Consider the following 19,880-nt stretch of genomic DNA (forward strand, 5'->3'; position numbering starts at 1 on the left):
TCCGTCGACTGCCACTCCTTGCCATCAATAACTGTATTCTTGATTTTAGAACCTCCATTCCGTACTGCTGAAGCTTTTATTAAACCCTTACTCTTTGTTTCTTGTGCAGACTGTATGATGTGTTTTCCTTGCTACTAGCACCTTTCTACTATATCTGTAGTTTGACGTAACATTTTCTTGCTGCGTGGTTTGTTCATTGTGTTCTGTACTGTAGGATCTTTCCTTTTTTTGAGTTTGTACTGTATGTTCTTCCCTTCAGCTTCAACCGTAACCACCTTTCCTTCTTCCGCTTCTCTGTATTCCTTCGGACATTCATTTCCCTCTTCTCTCTCACCTTTGTCGACCCTTAACATATTACAACTTGGAAAGAGCTCGTAATTCTCCATCTGCCAGTGTAAAAGGCCGTTCACTGAATCCAAATCATCGTCCGTTGATCCACCTTCCAATTGTAGGACTCCTTTCTTATTGGGTTCCAATCACTGCTTTGCTTCATCCTCTTCTTCGGAATTGGATGATACGGCTTCTTCGCTCACCATTTGTGTGTGTAAATCAATAGTGAATCGGCGTCCCTTGCTTTCCATTGACAGTGTATTCTTCTTCCAATCATGCTTAACCCTTTCTTGTACAAGCCATCCTCGACCCAAAATGGCGTCATATCCTCTCTTCTTTAGCGGGATGACGATGAAGTCGAGCAGGAATGGCTGTGTTCCAATCGTCATTGGTTGTGCCATCAGAACGCTGAGAGGTTTAATGCCATGTTGGTTTGCTGTTAGCAACTGGAATGTAGGTGGCCACAACGTCAGCTGCCCCAACCTCTTCCAGGTATCCTCCGGTAACATATTCACACCGGATCCTCCATCTACAATCATGTCTGTTAGAACCGTTCCCAAAATTCCCATATCGACGACCGCCTGATGTCCTCCGGATGTGAGGGCTAGTAGCATCGGATCCTTTGCACTTGTGCCACTTTCCTTTTCTCTTCCTCATTCTGCTAGTAACTTAGTAGTTGGAGCAATGTTCATGAGTGCCGAACGGAGTTGAGGCATAGTGAGCAACAGATCATTTATTTTGATACGTACCTCGGTTTGTAATATTTGCCGTACGATGTTCTATTCTGCGCAGTTCCGTGCGGAGGTACCAGTAGTGTCCTTCAAGTGTGCTTTCTCTGCCTGCGTTGCTTTCTAGATTTTTGCCCGCACTTCCTCCAGTCTCTTCTTTTCTTCTGTCGAGTCGGGGTATAGTTTTGCTTGTTTTCGTGTGATGGCCAAAACCTCCTTTTCGTTCGTCCCGATGGTGATCAAATTTACTTTGGATTTTGGGCACTTAACATCTTCATGATCGTCGGGTCCGCACCATCTGCATAATAATTTTGGTGTGTTTGTTGTTGTATAGTCTTAGGCAAAGTGGCCCCACAAATTACATGCTCAGCATTGGCATCGTACTGAATTCAACTCCTGGTGCCATTATTATTGTTGCCATTGTTGTTGTTTTGACCTCGTCGATTGTTTTTGTATCCTCCCGATGTGGCACCCTCCGTACTGGTGTTCCCACTCCCTCCTGATGCGGAAGCCTCCTGTGTTAGGAACACTTGCTGAGGTCCTCTTGTTTTCATATTGAAAGGGCATTCCTTTGTGGAATGTCCCATGATCTGGCAAATCTCGCAGAATTGGTCCTTTGGATAGGATCCCTTCGTATGGCCTTCTTTCTTGCACTCGGTGCACCATAGCTCATTTCCTTTGGTCTCCTTCTGCATGTTCTTAAATTCTTTCATCATCTGAATCATATCCTTTTGGAGGGCACGGACCTTCTTGCTGCTCTTTTCGTGATCACTTCTCTCTTCTTCTGAAGATGCATCATCATCTGAATCAGACGAGCTACTCTTCTTCTTTTTCGTCTTCTGCTCACTTTCCAGGTTCATTGTGTAAAATTCTGCAAATTTTGATAACAGGATTAGACTTCAAATGCAAAGACTAGATAGGCACAGGAATAACCTTGGCAATAAAACTTATATTCAGGTTTTAATATGCAGATGAGATAACTTTAGATCCTGGGATATGTATGAACTGGAGTACTGAAATGTTGCAGATAACCTGTGAGGCTATGAAGACTTGGAGATCAGACTATAGGTGTGCTGTGTGTCTCCATACTATTTTCACAACCCGCCTATATATCCATTTCAGAGGGTATGTCCCTTAAGGGACATAACCCTCAGCACTTAACTAGTAATTAGTTTACCCTAAGTTGGCGACTACATAACAGTTATTAGTCTGTTCTAACTAAAGTTAGTTAAGACACAAAACTAAAAGCTATTACACCCAGATCGCCGACACCCATAGGGCTAGTATAAATAATTACAAAATGCCATTTCTTAATGGAGTATATAGCAAGGAGAGTAAGGCACGATGTGCACCCATAGACCTGTGGATTATCCAGGTTAATTTCTTAACACATTGCTCGATTGTATGCTTCAGTGTATGATGATGGCGGCACAATCTTATCTTCTTCCACAACTTCGGGTGTAGGGCTTTAAGGAACCATCTTTTTTGTAGCCCATCAGCCGGCTTGTTTTCCATTTTATTGATCAAGTCTTTCAATTTCTTGGCGTAGACTCAGACTGTTTCATTTTTCCCTTGTTTCGTGTTGTATATCTTGGCTATGATTTCATTGTCATCGCGCAATAGTTGAAATTCCGTAATAAACTCCTTTTTAATGTTGTCCCAATCGGTTAACTTTTGGGGATTTGTATTGGCAAACTAGTCAATTGCGACACCCCCTAGGGTGGCCAGAAACTGTCGGACCCATTTGTTTGTAGCTGTTATGCCATTGGCCCTCCAAATCGTTTCTCAAGTTTTACAATGTCGGATTGGATTGGCTGCTCTATCACCATCAAATTTAGGGCACTGTTTGGTACTGCAACACCGACGTTCTGTATTCCAGTACCAACGCTTTGTATTCTAGCACCCAACACTTTGTATCCCAACACTAATGCTTTGTATTCCAATGCCAACGTTGTGGACTCCGGCACCAACGCTTTGTATCTCAACACCAACGCTTTGTATTCCAGTAGCTGTGCTTTTTGGTGAAGAATGGTCTCCGTTAAGCGAATTTGTTTGCTTCAGAAGTATATTGCGGATGACGAGTTCATTCCATGCTCGTGCTCCCTCGGCACTCCAAGCCTTGTGAGTTGATTCCCTTCCGTCTGGATTCTCTTCTCTCGGCGAATACAAGTTCAAAAACTCCTCCCTTGCTTCTTCCACCAATTCCACGCACTGTTGAGTCTCCTCCAACAATTTCTCAGTGCTTCTGTGTCGGTCAACAATCTTTTGCAACCTCCTTCTGCGTTCGGCTTGCTGTGCCAAAATTAGATTTCTTTGTGCTGTGCGTATTTCATCCTTTTCTTTCAGCTTATTCTTATTCTTATTCAGCTGATTCGGCATTAGTCTTCATTCCTCTGCCTTTCGAGGTCCATCGGGCAACAACAACAAATGTTTACCGTACGGGGTAACTAGATTGATGCACACAGACAATAGAACATAACAGTAGAACTCCTTTTTATTATTTGCATATGCTAAAGACATTACATTATGCTTGATAAGATGATTACAATGATTACTCAGAGGATGTATATATACATCCCGAGGAACTTTCCCGAAGGGGTCTGTTGGCCACATACATGTCGGCTACATAACAAGAACCTTCCTGAAGGGGCCATTGGCTACACAGTATTTACCAACGACATACATCCTATCGGCTACACAATATTTACCAATGACAAAGATTATGCCGAATTAAGAACGAGGTACCCTAGTTGTGGAAATTGTAGAAATTTCAATGGCAATCTCAAGAGAAAGATTAGGAAGGTGAACTTGATACCATTTGATGAATTTGGAGCAATCACCGCACAAGCATGGGTTATGAAGGTGAACACCTATTTTCAACTCAACTCGATGCCTGAAGAAGCAATCAAGTTTGCAACATTCCATCTAGAAGGAGTGGCTCATGAATGGTGGCAGCACAAATTGGTCACTCTCGGCCATGACCAAGTGACCGCTTATGCCAAGTTCATTGAGAGACTCGTCGATCGTTTCAACAGGAAGGACCCTGAACTAAACTTCAAAGATCTGGCGCAACTAAGGCAAACATGTGCGGAAAACTATAAGCCCCCTTTTCAACATTTTTAATCTTTGTACTAGACTATACCTTATGGTTAATCAATTTTGCATATTTATCAATCACTTATCCTTGATCAAATCATCATTTTATCATTTATTCAATTATAACCTATGGTTTGATCACTTTATCCTAAGTATTTATTTAATTAGAAGAACATGCTCCCTTTTAATTAAATAAAATCCCCGTTATCGTATGTGAGCACATGAAAAAAGAATTATCTAATTTAAAAATAAAAGAAAAAGACTCTGTGTCTATATCTTGAATGCACACTTTCTAAGGTGAGTGGAATCTCTTTTGCCTCTTTTTCTTCCCCACACATATTTTGCCTCTTAACCACGTCCATTGATTTTGCCTCTTGAGAATCTTGTGTAGCAAAGTCAATGAGATAATATGTCTCCACCGTAGATTTTGCCTCTTAATCTCTAACCGTCAATTGCTCTTTAAAAGGATGCTCTCTCACTTATAATCTTCTTATGTTCATGCTATTATTATGTTGTCATTTTGATTATTTGCATTCCGGAGCACTCACTTGCACTTTGTTTACTTGTATACTAGTTTACTTTGCTTTCATCTTAGATTAGTATTTCTTTTATTGCAATTAGCTTAGATCACATAGCTTAACTAGGAGGTATTACAATCTCGATCTTGTTAGATTAGCTTTACTTTCCTTGTTTTGCATTGCATCTTGGCTTAGTTTGGCACTCTTATTCTAGCTTTCATTTGCATTCACTTGAAGTTCTTGGATATTAGAACTCTTGCTCTTATAGTTGACCCTTCCATTCTATGGTATACCTTGCAAAGGTCTCCTTTTGAGGTTCATTTGAGAGCCACCATTCATACTCTTTTAGATTCTTGCATGTCATAGATAGGAAGCTATAAGCCTCCTCTTGAGACTCCCTCTTCATGGGTTCTCTCAAGTATAATGGTTTATAGTAGTGTGTCATAATTTTGGCATACATTTTTAGCGCCCACCGTGGGGCTAGACTCAAGGGTTTAGCTCCATTTCTTTGCATTTTGTCATTATGCTGTCATAGGTTTGTCTCTCTATTTTGCAAGCCAAGATTATCATGCAACATTTCATAGTATAGTGGGATGACACTTCATATAACTAGAAGATGATCCTTACTAGTTTTTGGACTATCGTCTATGTTCTTTGTGAAGTATCATCTTCCTTCTGACAGAATCTGTCCTCCAGACCTGGAATAGTCTAGCTTCTAGAGGCATATCGTATGATTTTCTGACAGATTGTGAAGTGTTGCCCATATTTAATTGCTTGCGTAGTCTGAGTCCTTTAGCTTAGTTTGCTTGCATTTTAGTTTTATTGGTTTCCGAACAGCTCCTAACAAGTTGTTTTGCAGGGGTTTTTGTTTCATTTGCATGCTTTGTACCCTAACTTGTGGTTTTGTAGGGGTTGCTTGCAAGAAGGAGATTGCATTAAAGGGGCATACTAATGTGTGGTTTGGTAGGGCCTCAGGGATCAACTCAAGCCTCCTCTCAGCAACCATTGGGGGTAAGATAGGAGACAGGACAATGTGTCTACCTAACGCCTTCTTGAGGTGCGAAACGGGTAACACATTATGCACCTTGCTATCCTCTGGCAGATTCAACTCATCCTTACCCACGCGTCTCACTATGTGGAAAGGACCATAATACCAGGGATTGAGCTTCTGAGCTCCACTCTTCTTGATGGAAGACTATCTGTATAGTTGCAACATCAAATAGACCATATCGCCCACCTAAAAAGAGTGAGCAGTCCTCCCCTCATTAGCATATTGCTTCTACCAATTTTGTTCCCTCTATATATTATCCTTTAGAGTCCTCATAATACCTTGACTATCTTGCAGCAAATCACATGCACTAGGCACTCTACTGTTGCTCCAAAGTGAGTCCATAAAATTAGGAGGATTGTATCCGTACAAATCTTTGAATGATGACATTTGTATAGTCATGTGGTGAGTGAATATATAACATTACTCACATAGATGAATCTACTTCACTATAGCCCCCTGTTGTGAAGAAACATATTTTCGCATATAGCACTCCACCCACTTATTTACAATCTCAGTTTGGCTGTTAGTCTGAGGGTGGTAACTAGTACTCGAAGTCAACTTTGTCCCACATAGCTTGAATAAAATTTACAAAAATTACTTGTAAATTGGCTACTACGGTCTTTCACAACAGTCCGAGGTAAACCATGCAATCTGAACACCTCTCAGAAGAATAACTCTGCAAGCTGGGCAATTGAATAAGTAGTGGCAATAAGAAAGAAGTTAGCATATTTAGTGAGTCGATCCACCAAAATGTAAATACAATCTCTACCTTGGGCTTTCAACAAGCCCACAATGAAATCCATCGATAAATATTACCACTTCTGCTTAGGAATAAGAAGTGGTTGCAGCAACCCTGTAGGATAGGTATGCTCTCGTTTGTTCTACTTACAAACAAAGTTCTCTCTGACGTATTGATGCACATATGAATTCAAGCCCTTCCATGTGAATCTTTCTCGAATCATGTCTGTATGTTTTGAAAAGCCTAGGATGTCTAGCCAATGGTGAATCATGAAAGGCCCAAAGAATGATCTCCCTGATCCTTGATCCTGAGACTAGATAGATCCTCCCCTTGTAAATGATCAACTCATTTGTGAGGGTATAACTACTGTGTTGTATACTGGCATCCACAGTGTCAGTTGCCCATTGATCTCTTGCATATCCAACGATGATCAAGTGTCTTCAATCCTTTGCAATCTCAGTAATTAAACATAAGTGGGGTCTCTGCGAAATGGCATCAGTTACATCACTTTGAGTACCCTTTATGTAGGAGATGTCAAAATCACAAGACTACAATTTACTAACCCACTTTTGCTATCTCTCATTCAGGTCTCGCTAACCTAGGAAATGCTTTAGACTTTTGTGATCTGTCTAAATACAAATTTTTCCGCCAACCAAATACTACCTCAACGTGGCCAAAGCGTGTATGATGGTCAACATCGCCTTGTCATAGACATTGAATGAACTCTCACGACCCCATAGCTTCCTGCTCTCAAATGCTATGGGATGGCAATCCTGGGATAAAACTACTCCAATGCCCTCACTTGAGGTGTCATAGTGCAACTCAAATAGCCTCGTGATATCCGACAATGCTAGAAATGGGCATGACATCATGATCTCCTTGAACTTCTCAAAGCACTCATGTGCCTAAGGAGTCCACTCAAAATCACCATTACATGTCAGATCAGTAATAGGGAGTTACATGTCTAGAGAATTCTCTCACAAATCTCTAATATAATGCACATAGTCCAATGAACCCTCTTAGTTGTGTTAGGTTCTTCGGGGTAGGCCAATCTAGAATAGCATGAACCTTATCGGGGTCCATGCGAACATCCTCTGCACTGATGATATGTCCTAGATATAGCAGCTCGGTCATGCCTAAAGCGCACTTGGACTCCTTGGCATACAAGGAACCTCTGTCAAGAATATCCAACACTGTATCTTGTCATGCTGTATGATCATCCCAAGTCTTACTATAAACAATGATGTCATCAAAGAATACCAACACAAATCTTTGTAATTGACTGTAAAAAACCTTTTTCATAGTATATTGAAATGTGGTGGGGGCATTTGTCAAGCCAAAGAGCATGACTAGAAACTCAAAATGGCCACAATGACATTTGAATGTTGTCTTCTCCACATCTTGCTCTCTGACCCGGATCTAATGGTACCTTGATTTCAAGTCAATCTTGGAGAAGTATTGTGCCCCATGCAACTCATCAATGAGCTCATCAATCTGAGGGATAGGATATTGGTTCTTTATAGTCCTCTTATTAAGCACCGGTAATTAATACACATCCCAAGTGTACCATCCTTTACTAACACAACTGATGAAGCTAAAGGAGACTTAACTTGATGTGTCCCATAGCAAGAAGCTCCTTTATAGTTTTCTCAATCTCGTCGTTAAGCCACTTTGGGTGCCCATAAGGTATAATCATGATGGGCTTAGTGCCCTCCTCCAACTCTATGATGTGCTCAATTCCTCTATCACGTGGCTTGTCAGGTGGTAAATCACTAAACACTTTGGAGTGTTTAGTTCTCAACTACTGAATATTAGGGTGGTAGGCTGGCTTATCCGTGCTATCCAGTGTAGGAAACATCTGACACTTTGCCACCCAATCAATCATATCATCATGAAAAACTAAGTGTTGCATACATCTGAAAGGAATCTGCTTCAAATCACTATTCCTGATAGCCTTAAGGACTTGTGCTTTGCCATCCTTGATGAATCTCTTTGTCCTTTTAGGGCTGATGTAAATGTCCTTAAGTGTATGCAACCAAGGCATGCCGAGAACTATATCCGTGCTACCCATATCTACCACATAGAAATCTACCTAGCTTCACTTGAAGCTCAAAAATCATCTTGTTAAATGTAAGGGTGTAATCATCTGCCACTTGAATTCTAAGTCCCTCAAAATCCTTAGTTTGTATCCCTCTCCTAGTAACAAAATGTGAGTCAATGAAGTTATGCATAGCACCTGTATCAAAGAGTGCAATTATACACCACCCCATATCTTGAAAGCTTCTTCCTTTCTCATACTAGAAAGGTAAGCAACCTTGAGGTTAGAATCATCTACCTCATCATCATCACTTGCAACTCTATGTGCATCATGATCATAATCAACTCTATCTTATTCTTGCCCTTAGTCTTCTTAGGGCAATCATGATTAACATCATAAGGTCCCCTCTAATAGAAACACAAATTTTTCCACATTAAACCATTCAAAGTTTCTTGATCTAAGGGGGATGCCATGGGACGCTTAGAATTAGATTTATCTTCCTTCTTAGGGGCTTCCCTATCATAAGATGAAGTAGAAGGCGTCGAAATAAACTTTCCTCGAGGTGTGGATGACTCAATATTTCTAGCCTTCTTCATGGCCTCCTGTAGAGTAGGTGGCTCCAAGGATTTGACCCATCCTTTGAGTGGCTTAACTGCTCCCTTAATAAAAAGCATAACTCTCCTCTACTTAGAGATATCATAGACCATCATGGAAAGCCCTTGGAACTCATTGATGAAGGCCTCAAGGCTACTTGTCTACCTCAGCTAAGCTAACTCCTAGAAATATACGTCGGGATCCTTCCTTTCAAATCGCTTTATCAATCTATCCATGAACTCCTGATAGGAAACTATCTGATCATGATGTAAGGATACTAGCTCATGGTACTGCTAGTCATGAGCTACTCCATCCAAGTGCAACACAACAAATTTGATGGTGTCCTCCATAGTCATGGGATGCGATGCTAAATACATATCGAGCTTATGGATGTAAGCTTGAGTTGTCACCTTCTCACTGCCATCAAAGTGGGCCAAGGTCATCTTGCTAGTCGCCTCACGCAAGTCTAACTGTCTAGGCCTTTGTCTCTCAAATGTAGGTCTATCCCTAGTCTGCTCTCACTTCTGTGTGAGGAATCTATCAAAGTTAAGATTTTTCTTGATGGCTTGCAGAAGAGCATCCCACCCTGCAAAGTGTGCCACTACATCATCCACAAAAGGCTTGGCCTCAGTCTTAGTACTTACAGCATTAGCCTTCAGTCTCAGAAAAGTAGGCTGCTACAACCTCTCATATGCACCAATATAACCTGTCCTGTCAATCCTGTGATCAACCCTGACCTTGACCTCAACTCTCCCTGTCTCCAACTCTAGACCTTTCATCAACCCGGGATCTGTGCTAACTGATAGAATCACCTCTGGAACCTCTCTCCCTATTCTGACCTTTAGGGAGTGCAATACACTGCAATGTGTCATACAACTGTTGCCACACATTAACAACATGATGCTGACCAATTACAATATCTCTAAAGTTCTCTCTTGCCTTTCTATCAATGTTAGATCTCGCGCCAACATCTCTGTAACCTGTACCACCAGACCCTCCTGATCCACCAACACCCCTGTCGTCAATACTAGCAAACTAAATCTCAAGTTCTCCATCACCAGGTGGAGAAGTGCAACCTTTGCAGGTGTAATGTCTACTTGGAATAAACCTCTGAGCTTTGCTGAAACCCAATTCCCTGTAGGCTGGTAGGAAACTGCTTTGATACTACTGTAAGAGAGCCCTGCTGGCTCACAGTCGCAATGGCTGAAAGATATATATTTATGTATCTTTTTGAGTTTTGGCTTTTTCTATTATTTTTGTTCTTTTGAATATATGATTTTGTTTTGGATTTTCTCAAAGTATGAAATGCTGAAAGAATACTTAACTAAAATATGAAGTAATAACTATGCAAAGACCACAATTGCTATCCAACTCAATGCTGCAATTTATTCTTCTATTCTCAGAACAATTACAAATATTTAAAAACCCTGTGTGACTGTTGATATGTTCTTTTGCAGTAGAGCAACTACCATGAGTAACTGTACATGCTTTCCTCCTTAGTGCAGTTTGCACTATGCAAATGCTAGATGATGATTCTCAGCCTAGAAACACCAAGCTTCCTCTCCAATACAAATCACAAGCATAAGAAACAGCCGTGGCGGACCAGGAATCCTCATGCCAAGTGACACAGGTGTGGTTGGAGTGTAGACGTCTGTGAATGGCATTGAAGACTGCAGGCCACATTGAGGAATATGGATGCCTGTTAATGGCATTAAAGACTGCAAGCCATGGGCTAGATAGGGATGCCAAATGTGCACACCAAATCCCAACATAGTACCACCCAATATGTAAGAATACCATAGATATTGGCATCTCTATTTTCAGCGATTAACTTGCCTTCCAATCACAGTTGTGACAATACAAAAGGCTGTGACAACTTTCAGCTATAATCCTCAATGTCATCACCTAAAATCAGATTGGAAAACTCCAATACAATTAACTATATAACAATATTGAATTGGAATGTTTAATTCAGCTTCAAAACACAGATTCAATTGCTTTACAATAAGAATTGATGCACAATTCAAGAGAAAATCAGTCCTCACGCAATTAAAAAACTCAAACCCTCACCAAGGAAATATCAAAAGCAATAGACAATTGAGATAATCAGTTCTTCTCATGGAGTCATATTTATAATTCAATTTGCAATCTAGCTTCTCCAATACACTTGTCACTCAAGAGGCTTCTCATTTACACTTTCGAATTATAACATGAAAGAAGACAAAGTCCCTTAATAATAAATGCCTCATTAATAACTTATTAAACTCCATTAAGCTGCCCAAACCTATGCTAATGAAGACTACACACCTATGCCTCCACTGCACTGCTAAAAATAGCAATCCCCTCAAAATTGATTTACTAAAAATAGTAAGTCTGCTTCAAAGAACCTCAAAACACACTGTCAATTCATAAGGGTTGCAATGATGAGTTGACCAAATCTGGCTATAGGAACTTGCTAAAACGACGACATTACATTAACACAGGAATAAACGAGTCATCGCCACTAGAATAATTGTTTTCAAATAAAATCTTTGATTTCATCAATTTGACAATGAAGTACAAAGTAAAATATCTCTCCAATGACATACTAGGGTGGTTGGTAACCACCGAAACTGCAATTATCTTAGTTATTGGGGTTGTGCCTAGGAGGCTGGATTTGGGTCCGGGTCCGATCCAGATTCAGATTTGTGTAGATCTGGGCAAGACCCACAGTGTAAAACAAGGATCCTGCCCAGATCTGAATGAATTTGGTGCAAGTCCACGCAAATCCTCGAGGATCCAATGCGAATCTGCAAGGATCCATGGGCAGGCCAAAGTTTTAAGTAGGTCCAACTTATTTAATATCAGTGTTACACGGGGATTCACATGCCCTCCCAAACCTTGGAGTACCCGTCCTTGAGACGTCTCCGCACCGGGTACTCATATACCCAAGTATCCCCACCTTCGCATTCCGCAACCATGTTGCCACTGGAATGGGGACTTGGATTTCTATTTTTAGTTTTGATTTTTGAATGTTCCTATTGGGTATGTAATATGTTCCTATGCTGAATGTTAAATAGTTTTAGTTCATGTTGCAATTTTGCTATGTTCAAGTATTTTAATTTGGTATGTTCAACTGAAACATCATTTCATAATAATAAGAAGCATTTCAAGTTCTATATGTATACTTTACAACACCCATCCTTGTCACGTCCTCCCCTTGCTGCCATCCCCTAGCCATCCCCCCGCTATCCCAAAAATGAGGCCCATTTTCCTTGCGTGCCGAAAACTCGTCCTGGTGTCCCGACGTACCCTAGTAACGGTGTTACATTGTTTAATATGATTTTTAAGTTTTTTCTTGCCTCCTCGGCCTAAAACAACCCTTTTATTCAACATCCGAATACATTTCACCTCACATTTTCTCTCTTTTTCGCTCTCATTTTATATTTCACTTTTTTTTTGTACATATATATACGAATCCTTACAAATCGTAATAGGGAATTATTTTCACAAATCCACAGATTCGATTCGCGTGCCCGAATCAGATTCGGGTCTTGAATTGGCAACTAAGAAAATATATCAATATGATTAATATCAATGTTAACAAATAGATTTCCACAATCCATAAGATCATTGGAAGTTTCTTCTAGATTTGATTGTGTAGATGTTTTTGCATCAACATTTCAGATCATGCTCTGTGATCCATCACTAGGATGAACATGAAAGAGAGCATAGGGATTAATGTGAAAAGTAGTTTTTGCATCAACGTTTATCACACTCTGTAATCCATCACTACGATGAACATGAAAGAGAGCATAAGGATTAATGTGAAAAGTAAATCCATCACTAGGATGAACATGAAAGAGAAATTACTCCTAGTGATGGATGCTCTCTTTCATGTTCATCCTAGTGATGGATTTACTTTTCACATTAATCCTTTTGCTCTCTTTCATGTTCATCCTAGTGATGGATTATAGAGTGTGATCCACAATGATGATGCAAAAACATCCTACACAATCGAATCCAAAAGAAACTTCAGATATTATCAATGTTCCCAAAGAACAAGCTGAAGTACTGGAAACATCTTTCAAGTGAAGTACAACTATTAGTTTAAAATCCAAACTGGGCAAAAGTTCAACCAACCTGAACTCTTTAGAAACTTGGATTCAATAAGAACTCAATCATTTTTTTGAATATCAAAAAATAAATAAATTTGTAAAATATAGTTCACATACATATTACTGAATTTAGAGAGCATACTACTGATTTTCTTCATATGTAGATCAAAATTAGACTTCAATACTTATTAACTTCAAATTTCAATATTAGTACAATTCAAAATTCAATAGAAGTACAAATTACAAAGCATCATTTCAACTTTCACAATCTATGAATTCTGTCTACAAATAAAGCTCCTAAATGTTTGTGTGGGCATCCTTGAATAATGACTTGGATAGTAGTGTTGCAGCTTCTTGTTGAGGATTAGCGTCATCCTCAACAAGAGCCTTAGGCATATGATCATGCTCATATGTGGATATGATGAATTTTTGACGAATGCCTTGCCTTATGCTTCCTTATATGTTGAAACATTTTTTCGAATTATTCCACTTCCTCCCTTTCCAAATGAGTTGTATCGTGAGCACTAAACATGGGATCCATATCCTCAACAACCCAATCTGAATACAGATCTATGTTGTCAAGATCAAGCACCTCATTTGTCTCTCGTCCTTATACTTTTTTCTAATTAAATATATTCTCTTAATTTGCTTCCTAACTGTATTTCCAGTGTTCCTTACAACAGCTCGTAAGGAATATATTACTCTCCAAGTGTGATGCTCCACTTTGAGATGGGCCCTAACTAAATATTAAATATTTTATTCAATAGCATACAATACCTTTCCCAATAATTCACCCTAAACTCTCTCTAGTGTTTTGCTTGATTTATAGTGTATAAATATCAGATATATAGTGTTTGCTTGATTTATTGGATTGAGCCCCCTAAGTCCTTGACAACCCACATAAGGGTAAGACCTAAATTGTCGATTTGGATTTGGTGACGGATTCTAGTTCGGGTTCGGGTTCATGGGTTCAGGCAAATTTTTCCCCCCATTTTGGTTTGTGGGTGGGTTCGTGAGTGTGTGTGTGTGTGTGTGAGAGAGAGAGAGAGAGAGAGAGAGAGAGAGAGAGAGAGAGAGAGAAATGTGTATAACTGCAAAACTAAGTCATTCACTGTAGGAATATGTTGCTTGACCATTGATCAATGCCAAATGTTAAAGATAAACATTAAATACTTGCTCATTAATCTATCTTCAGGATTTTAAAGAAAATCATACATTGAATTACTAAGTTGCAAAACATGGACTAGTTCATCAAATAATAAAGTTTCAAACATAATGATAAATGACAAGTGTTTAGTAGTTTATCAATGATCATAGTATCAAATGTCCTTCAAGGGTCAAATGGGTCATCAAAAAATGAGGGATCAATGGCTTCATCCTTGGCTGTAACTATATCTAGATCCTCGTCATTGGAACCCAAACCGGTTCCACTAGTCCCAGATACTGCTGTATCATCCTCCTCCTCAACATGAGAGATTAAATCAGTGAAATGTTTTTTATTAGGTTCCTTTGAAGGTTACATAAAACAATTAAAAAAAAAAAACTCTTTAAAGATGTTTTATTTTACATTTTGGACCCTGCTGTCCCGGGTCCTCCCAGGTTTTCTGTGGGTTCTTTTGGGTTCGCTCCAATGCGGACCCGGGCGAATCCACAGTCCGAAATCCAAACCCTGCCTAGACCCACAGCGAACCTGGATGTGAATCCAAGCCCACCCGGTCCTGGACCTGAATCAGGGCAGTAGGGTATGAACCCAGTAACACAGGGTAAGACCAATCAAAAATATTTTATACAGTCAGATCAATATGTTTATTGTTCTTGCTAATATATGGATGTACATTTTATTATCATATGTATATTTTTCATTTTATATGGGCCTCTGATTATATTTGAAATGCAGTTCACTTATACTACAAGGATTCTGATTACAAGAATTGCGCAAAGTCTTGCTTTTTTTCTTGCTGAACTTTCCTATTGTTAAGTGCAGCTTTAGTTGACTTTATTAATTCCTGTTATTATATGAAAAATCATTCAGGTGGGGCAAGGTAGTAAGTGGTTTGAAGAATTGCGTATTGGAGACATTTCTATGAAAAGTGGTCGTGGAAAGCACACCACACGGAATGTAACATTGCTTCCACTGCCATATGGAGGTTATCTTACTGACACACCTGGATTCAACCAGCCTAGTCTCCTAAAAGTTACAAAATATTCATTAGCTTGGATGTTCCCTGAGGTACATATAATTTATTGTTCCTCCTTTATTTTCTATGTATCTTGTGAGCTTATGACATGATAGTTGGCATACTCTTATGATTCTGTTGAGAATATGTGCTTTTACTTTTCATTTTCAACTCATGCTAATAATATTTAGACGATAAGTCCTACGTACTAGTCATGCATATTGGCATTATCTTTTAACCAGTATCTTTCAAATTTCAATGCATATCAGATCAGGCAGATGTTATCTGGTGATTCTGGTAGATGTCTCTTCAATGATTGTTTACATATTGGTGAGAAAGGCTGTGCAATAAAGGCTGATTGGGAAAGGTATCCTTACTATCTCCAGTTGCTTGATGAGATCAAAATACGGGAAGAGATACAATTAAGGTTGATTGGTACAAAACGAGAAAGTGATGTCAGGTATGGGTTCAATGCTATTTTTCAGCTGAGTTTTACCATGAATGCTAATTAATTTATAGGTTAAACACTTCTAGTCAAAATATTGTTTGAAGATTAGCCACCTTCCCAAGGTTTGGCATATGCTATAAATGTTACAATTATTTTATGAGGTATTCAGGAATATGTATTTTAATTCTTTATCATGTTACTGGGTTGTGGAGAACCCTCATTTAAAAAGAACATAGACCTCATCATTTAGAGTGGTCAGATTTTTCAGCTTCACTGTTGCTTTTTCAAAGAATGAAGATTTGATTAGAAATAGTAGGGCATCCTGTTTCAGAAACAGAGTGAATAACTGTTAAAATAGTATGGGCCATAAAGGTCTGTGGGGGTTTGAAGGCCGTTTAGGCTATATACACACAATGAAACTACACCCACAACAGGGGAATTGTTTTGTCATTCTCCTATGCCTGAACCACAAACCCATAGGACTGGCAAATTAGAATCTTTACTGTAGAACTATGTCGGATGGAACTTTTCCCTGTTAAGAGTTATTTAAGGTAACAGCTAACAATCATGAACTTTATGAGTATTATCTTCACTTTTAGTTTCCATCACATTCCAATTTTCGTTGCCACTACCTTTTTGATTCACCAGTGAAGAAATCAGAGCTGCAAGTCATCAACTTGATATTCTCTATTGTTAATAAATTATTAAAGAAGGAAAGGAAACGGTGCAAAAGTCCTTATGATAACTTTTCTTCTTGACCCATTTCATCTGAGGACAACTGCGGCAAATTTTCATCTAGTTTATTAGAGGCCTATTAATGCTTTAAAAAAATTTGCAAAGGGAGATTTCCCTATTAACTTATTATTCTTAAAAGGGGTCTGAGCAGTTAAATATCACATAGATCCTAAAATTTTCCTGGTGGATGAGCAGAAGGTTTGTCAATCACGTCCACTGCAAGGCATTCTAAATGTAGTTTTTAATGCAAACAATAGCTTCAAGGAGTTCTGATTGTAACTGTAAAAATGTTCTCCCTGGTGGTGAGGGATGAAGAGTCAGTTTGTTTGGTGCGAATTATAACCTAATCCCATCTTCTTTCATAGAAATGATCATGTTCAAAAATAAATCACAACCATTCTGTTAGCACAAATCAGAGTTGGTCAATCATGGTGCAATATTAGAAAATTACGTGATTGGAAAAAAATCCATTTAAGTTTTCTCTTTCTTTCAGTTCAAATCCAGTTTGTTATAGGTGAAGTTTTACCAATTCTTGGCCTTACTTTTGTAGGGTTGTCACTTATTGTTATTGCCTTATCTGTTACTTCATATAGTCACCTGCAAACTCCACTATAGAGACAAGGAACTTGTCCCTGTACTTATGTCATTTGGTGACCATATCTATAGATACTGTAGTTAGGTACCTTATTCATTAATTCTCATTGCCTGATTTCTAATGGTATCCCTGTCCCCGGACCCATGCCTCACAACCCCAGATTACTATGAAGTAAAGTAAATAGGCAACAATATTTATATCCATCAGTTTTCTGAAGTGCCAAGAAGTCATCATTCTTTCTTCAATGCTTTCTCATAGTTTTTGAATGTTTTAACATACCTTAACACAACGATTAAATTGGGAGGCAAATTAGGTCTGATGAAACATAATGATCTATCTGGAGTCATAAGATTCCGCATTTCTTTGGAATAAATTTGCAGTGAAGATTAAAGCTTTGACCACATTCACCCAGTACATATATGGCCAAAATATTCAACAAAAGCTCTTGACATAAGTGCTGGCTGGCATGCAGGTTAACACTACAAAAATATTCACATGTAACTGGTTGACCAAAGTTCCAGAAGTACATTGTCATACCAAAACTTATCTCTTCTGTTACATATTTTTTATATTCTAGCTGTCTACTAGTACATGGTCAACTTCAGGGCATTGGAACTAATTCAAACTTTTTTGCACAGAATATATCAACCGACTTTGGAAACATGTTTTGTTTTGTCCAGCTTGTGAATCAACTTTGAAATTGTCTATTACGAACATTGGCAATAGATTTTGCCTTCGGTTATCTGACAACCATTAATGATCAACGATCTTCGAATTATAATTTTCTGTTCCTTTCTTTGACTTGGAATTGTAGTTTGCACCATCAGTTATTTATTCTTTATCTTTTCTTTTCTTGTATTTTGTTTAACAGTTTAACTCGTTGAATTGTATTCACCTGAAAGTCTTGATGAAATTACAGATATAAGGTACGTGAAATGGGTGTTAAACAAGCAGAACCAAGACTAGAGCCAAAGAAACACCGCCGACCATCCCGTAAGAGTCTTAAACAATCAATCATAGAAGAAGTGGCTGAAGCATTAGAAGATGGCTAGTACTGGCAAGGTGGATGTCTAACAGGAGCAGCTAACGAAAAGTAGAAGATTATAAATTTGAAGAGTTGTGAAGCCAGAAGTATAGCTCATTGGTAATAAGAGAACTAAAATCTTTGCCAATTTGTACATTCTGAGGGTTGTGTGCCTTTTTGTGTATGCAGCTTTATACATACCAACTACTGAGTACATGATATATTAAGGATCCTGGATAATATATGTGGATGTGAACAATGAAGTCTTATTGGTGCATACGTGAAGACTGCAAACAGTTTGAGATAGGAATTACCCGGCAGGGAGAAGAATATGCCATAGTACTTTCTGGTGTGTTTTGATACCACGGTACTATTTTCTTTTCAAGTTGCTCTTTAGTGTCTCTCCTGTTTCTGTGTTACAGTTTTGGTGTGGTGTGCCATTCGGCTTTTGGGGTGTCCAGCTTGTAAATGTTTACAACTCTTTTGTATTGATGCGACATGTAGTTTTCTCTTGAAGCTGTATTTATCTACCTGTTTGGGTGTTCGGTATGTATAGGTTAAAATCCAGGCCCTTTACACTGTATATTGAGTAATCTTTAAGTCTTTTGTGTGTATGTTTTATAAAAACAAAACAGTATGCCAAACATATTATACATGTGATGTCTATGATGCCAAATATTTTTGTTCTTTTTGCAATTTCTCTTCTTGTCTTCCTTTTCTTGTTGCTTAGTTTCCAATATATCGTAAGGAATTCAAAATTTGGAGCTCGAGTCCAATGCGTAGATGAGCATATCGAGTAATGTATTTTGATCATTAAGTTTAGTGAATTGAGCACACCTTTCTCCCAATTCATGGTTCAGGTTGACCCAGCCCAGATTTTCGTCCGCTTTAGGATGATCTTAGAATTGTAGCAGGAAGAGAAGAGATGGTAATGCTTTTAAATAGCACATTTCAAATTGATACATCTTATACATTATCAAAAGAATATAATTTTAAACAATCACCGGTAGGGCTTTCGTAGCTTTATATATATAAAACACGTACTGTTATTATTATTATTTGAACGTTGTAACAGGTGTTAAGAGAAGCTCCTATTTAAGGGATAAGGGACAAAAAGAATGTAAGCAAGAATAATTGAAGGGATAAAGCAGAGGAACATAAAAGAAGAACAATGGGTGTTGCCAGAGGAAACCTATGTTCAACTAAATATATATGGAGCTTCTAGATGGAATCCACATGTAGTGGGGAGAGTTTTCTGCTTTGAGATTCTAAAGAATGTTGTCTATAGAGGCTTGCTTTTCTTGTGTATAAGGACAAACAGTCAAGCGGAATGGGAAGTGTTTCTTTGTAGGTTTGGGTGCAATGCTTTCTCCAAATTTGAAAAAAATGATATTTGAAGGTGACTAAACGGTGATAAATTAAGTTATTAGCTTTGTCAATAAAGAGAGTACTTGTGCAACTTGGATGCTTAATAGACAAGAAGAAGCCTTAAGGTTAAAGACAAAATTTCTGTCTGTCATCATTGCAAGCAGCATTGAGGTTTTGTGGCGGTTTATCTCACTAATGAAAGCATCACACAATAGCCTATAAAAATCATATATAGGAAATTCCAAAGTTCATGGGCTGAACTGGATAGAAATGTATGCTTTTCATAGCTTGCACGAAAATGTTAGATGAAGTAAGTTGGCAGGTCAGCAGTCCTCGAATCCA

General features: G+C 38.7%; 1 protein-coding gene across 1 annotated transcript in view; it reads left to right on the top strand.

Annotated features, from left to right (window-relative positions):
- The window catches only part of LOC149532700 (small ribosomal subunit biogenesis GTPase RsgA 1, mitochondrial-like), a 103,374-nt gene extending 84,621 nt beyond the window's left edge, over positions 1 to 18,753 (top strand). The window contains exons 3-5 of the mRNA XM_089804104.1: positions 15,224 to 15,421; positions 15,638 to 15,828; positions 18,066 to 18,753. Coding sequence (XP_089660230.1) covers positions 15,224 to 15,421; positions 15,638 to 15,828; positions 18,066 to 18,198 — 522 coding nt within the window. The 3' untranslated portion in view covers positions 18,199 to 18,753. The remainder of the gene's footprint in view (positions 1 to 15,223; positions 15,422 to 15,637; positions 15,829 to 18,065) is intronic.
- Positions 18,754 to 19,880: the final 1,127 nt, after the last annotated feature.

Source organism: Cupressus sempervirens, chromosome 10 (genome assembly GCF_028749045.1).
Source record: "Cupressus sempervirens isolate cs-2001-9-10 chromosome 10, ASM2874904v1, whole genome shotgun sequence".
Lineage (NCBI taxonomy): Eukaryota > Viridiplantae > Streptophyta > Pinopsida > Cupressales > Cupressaceae > Cupressus > Cupressus sempervirens.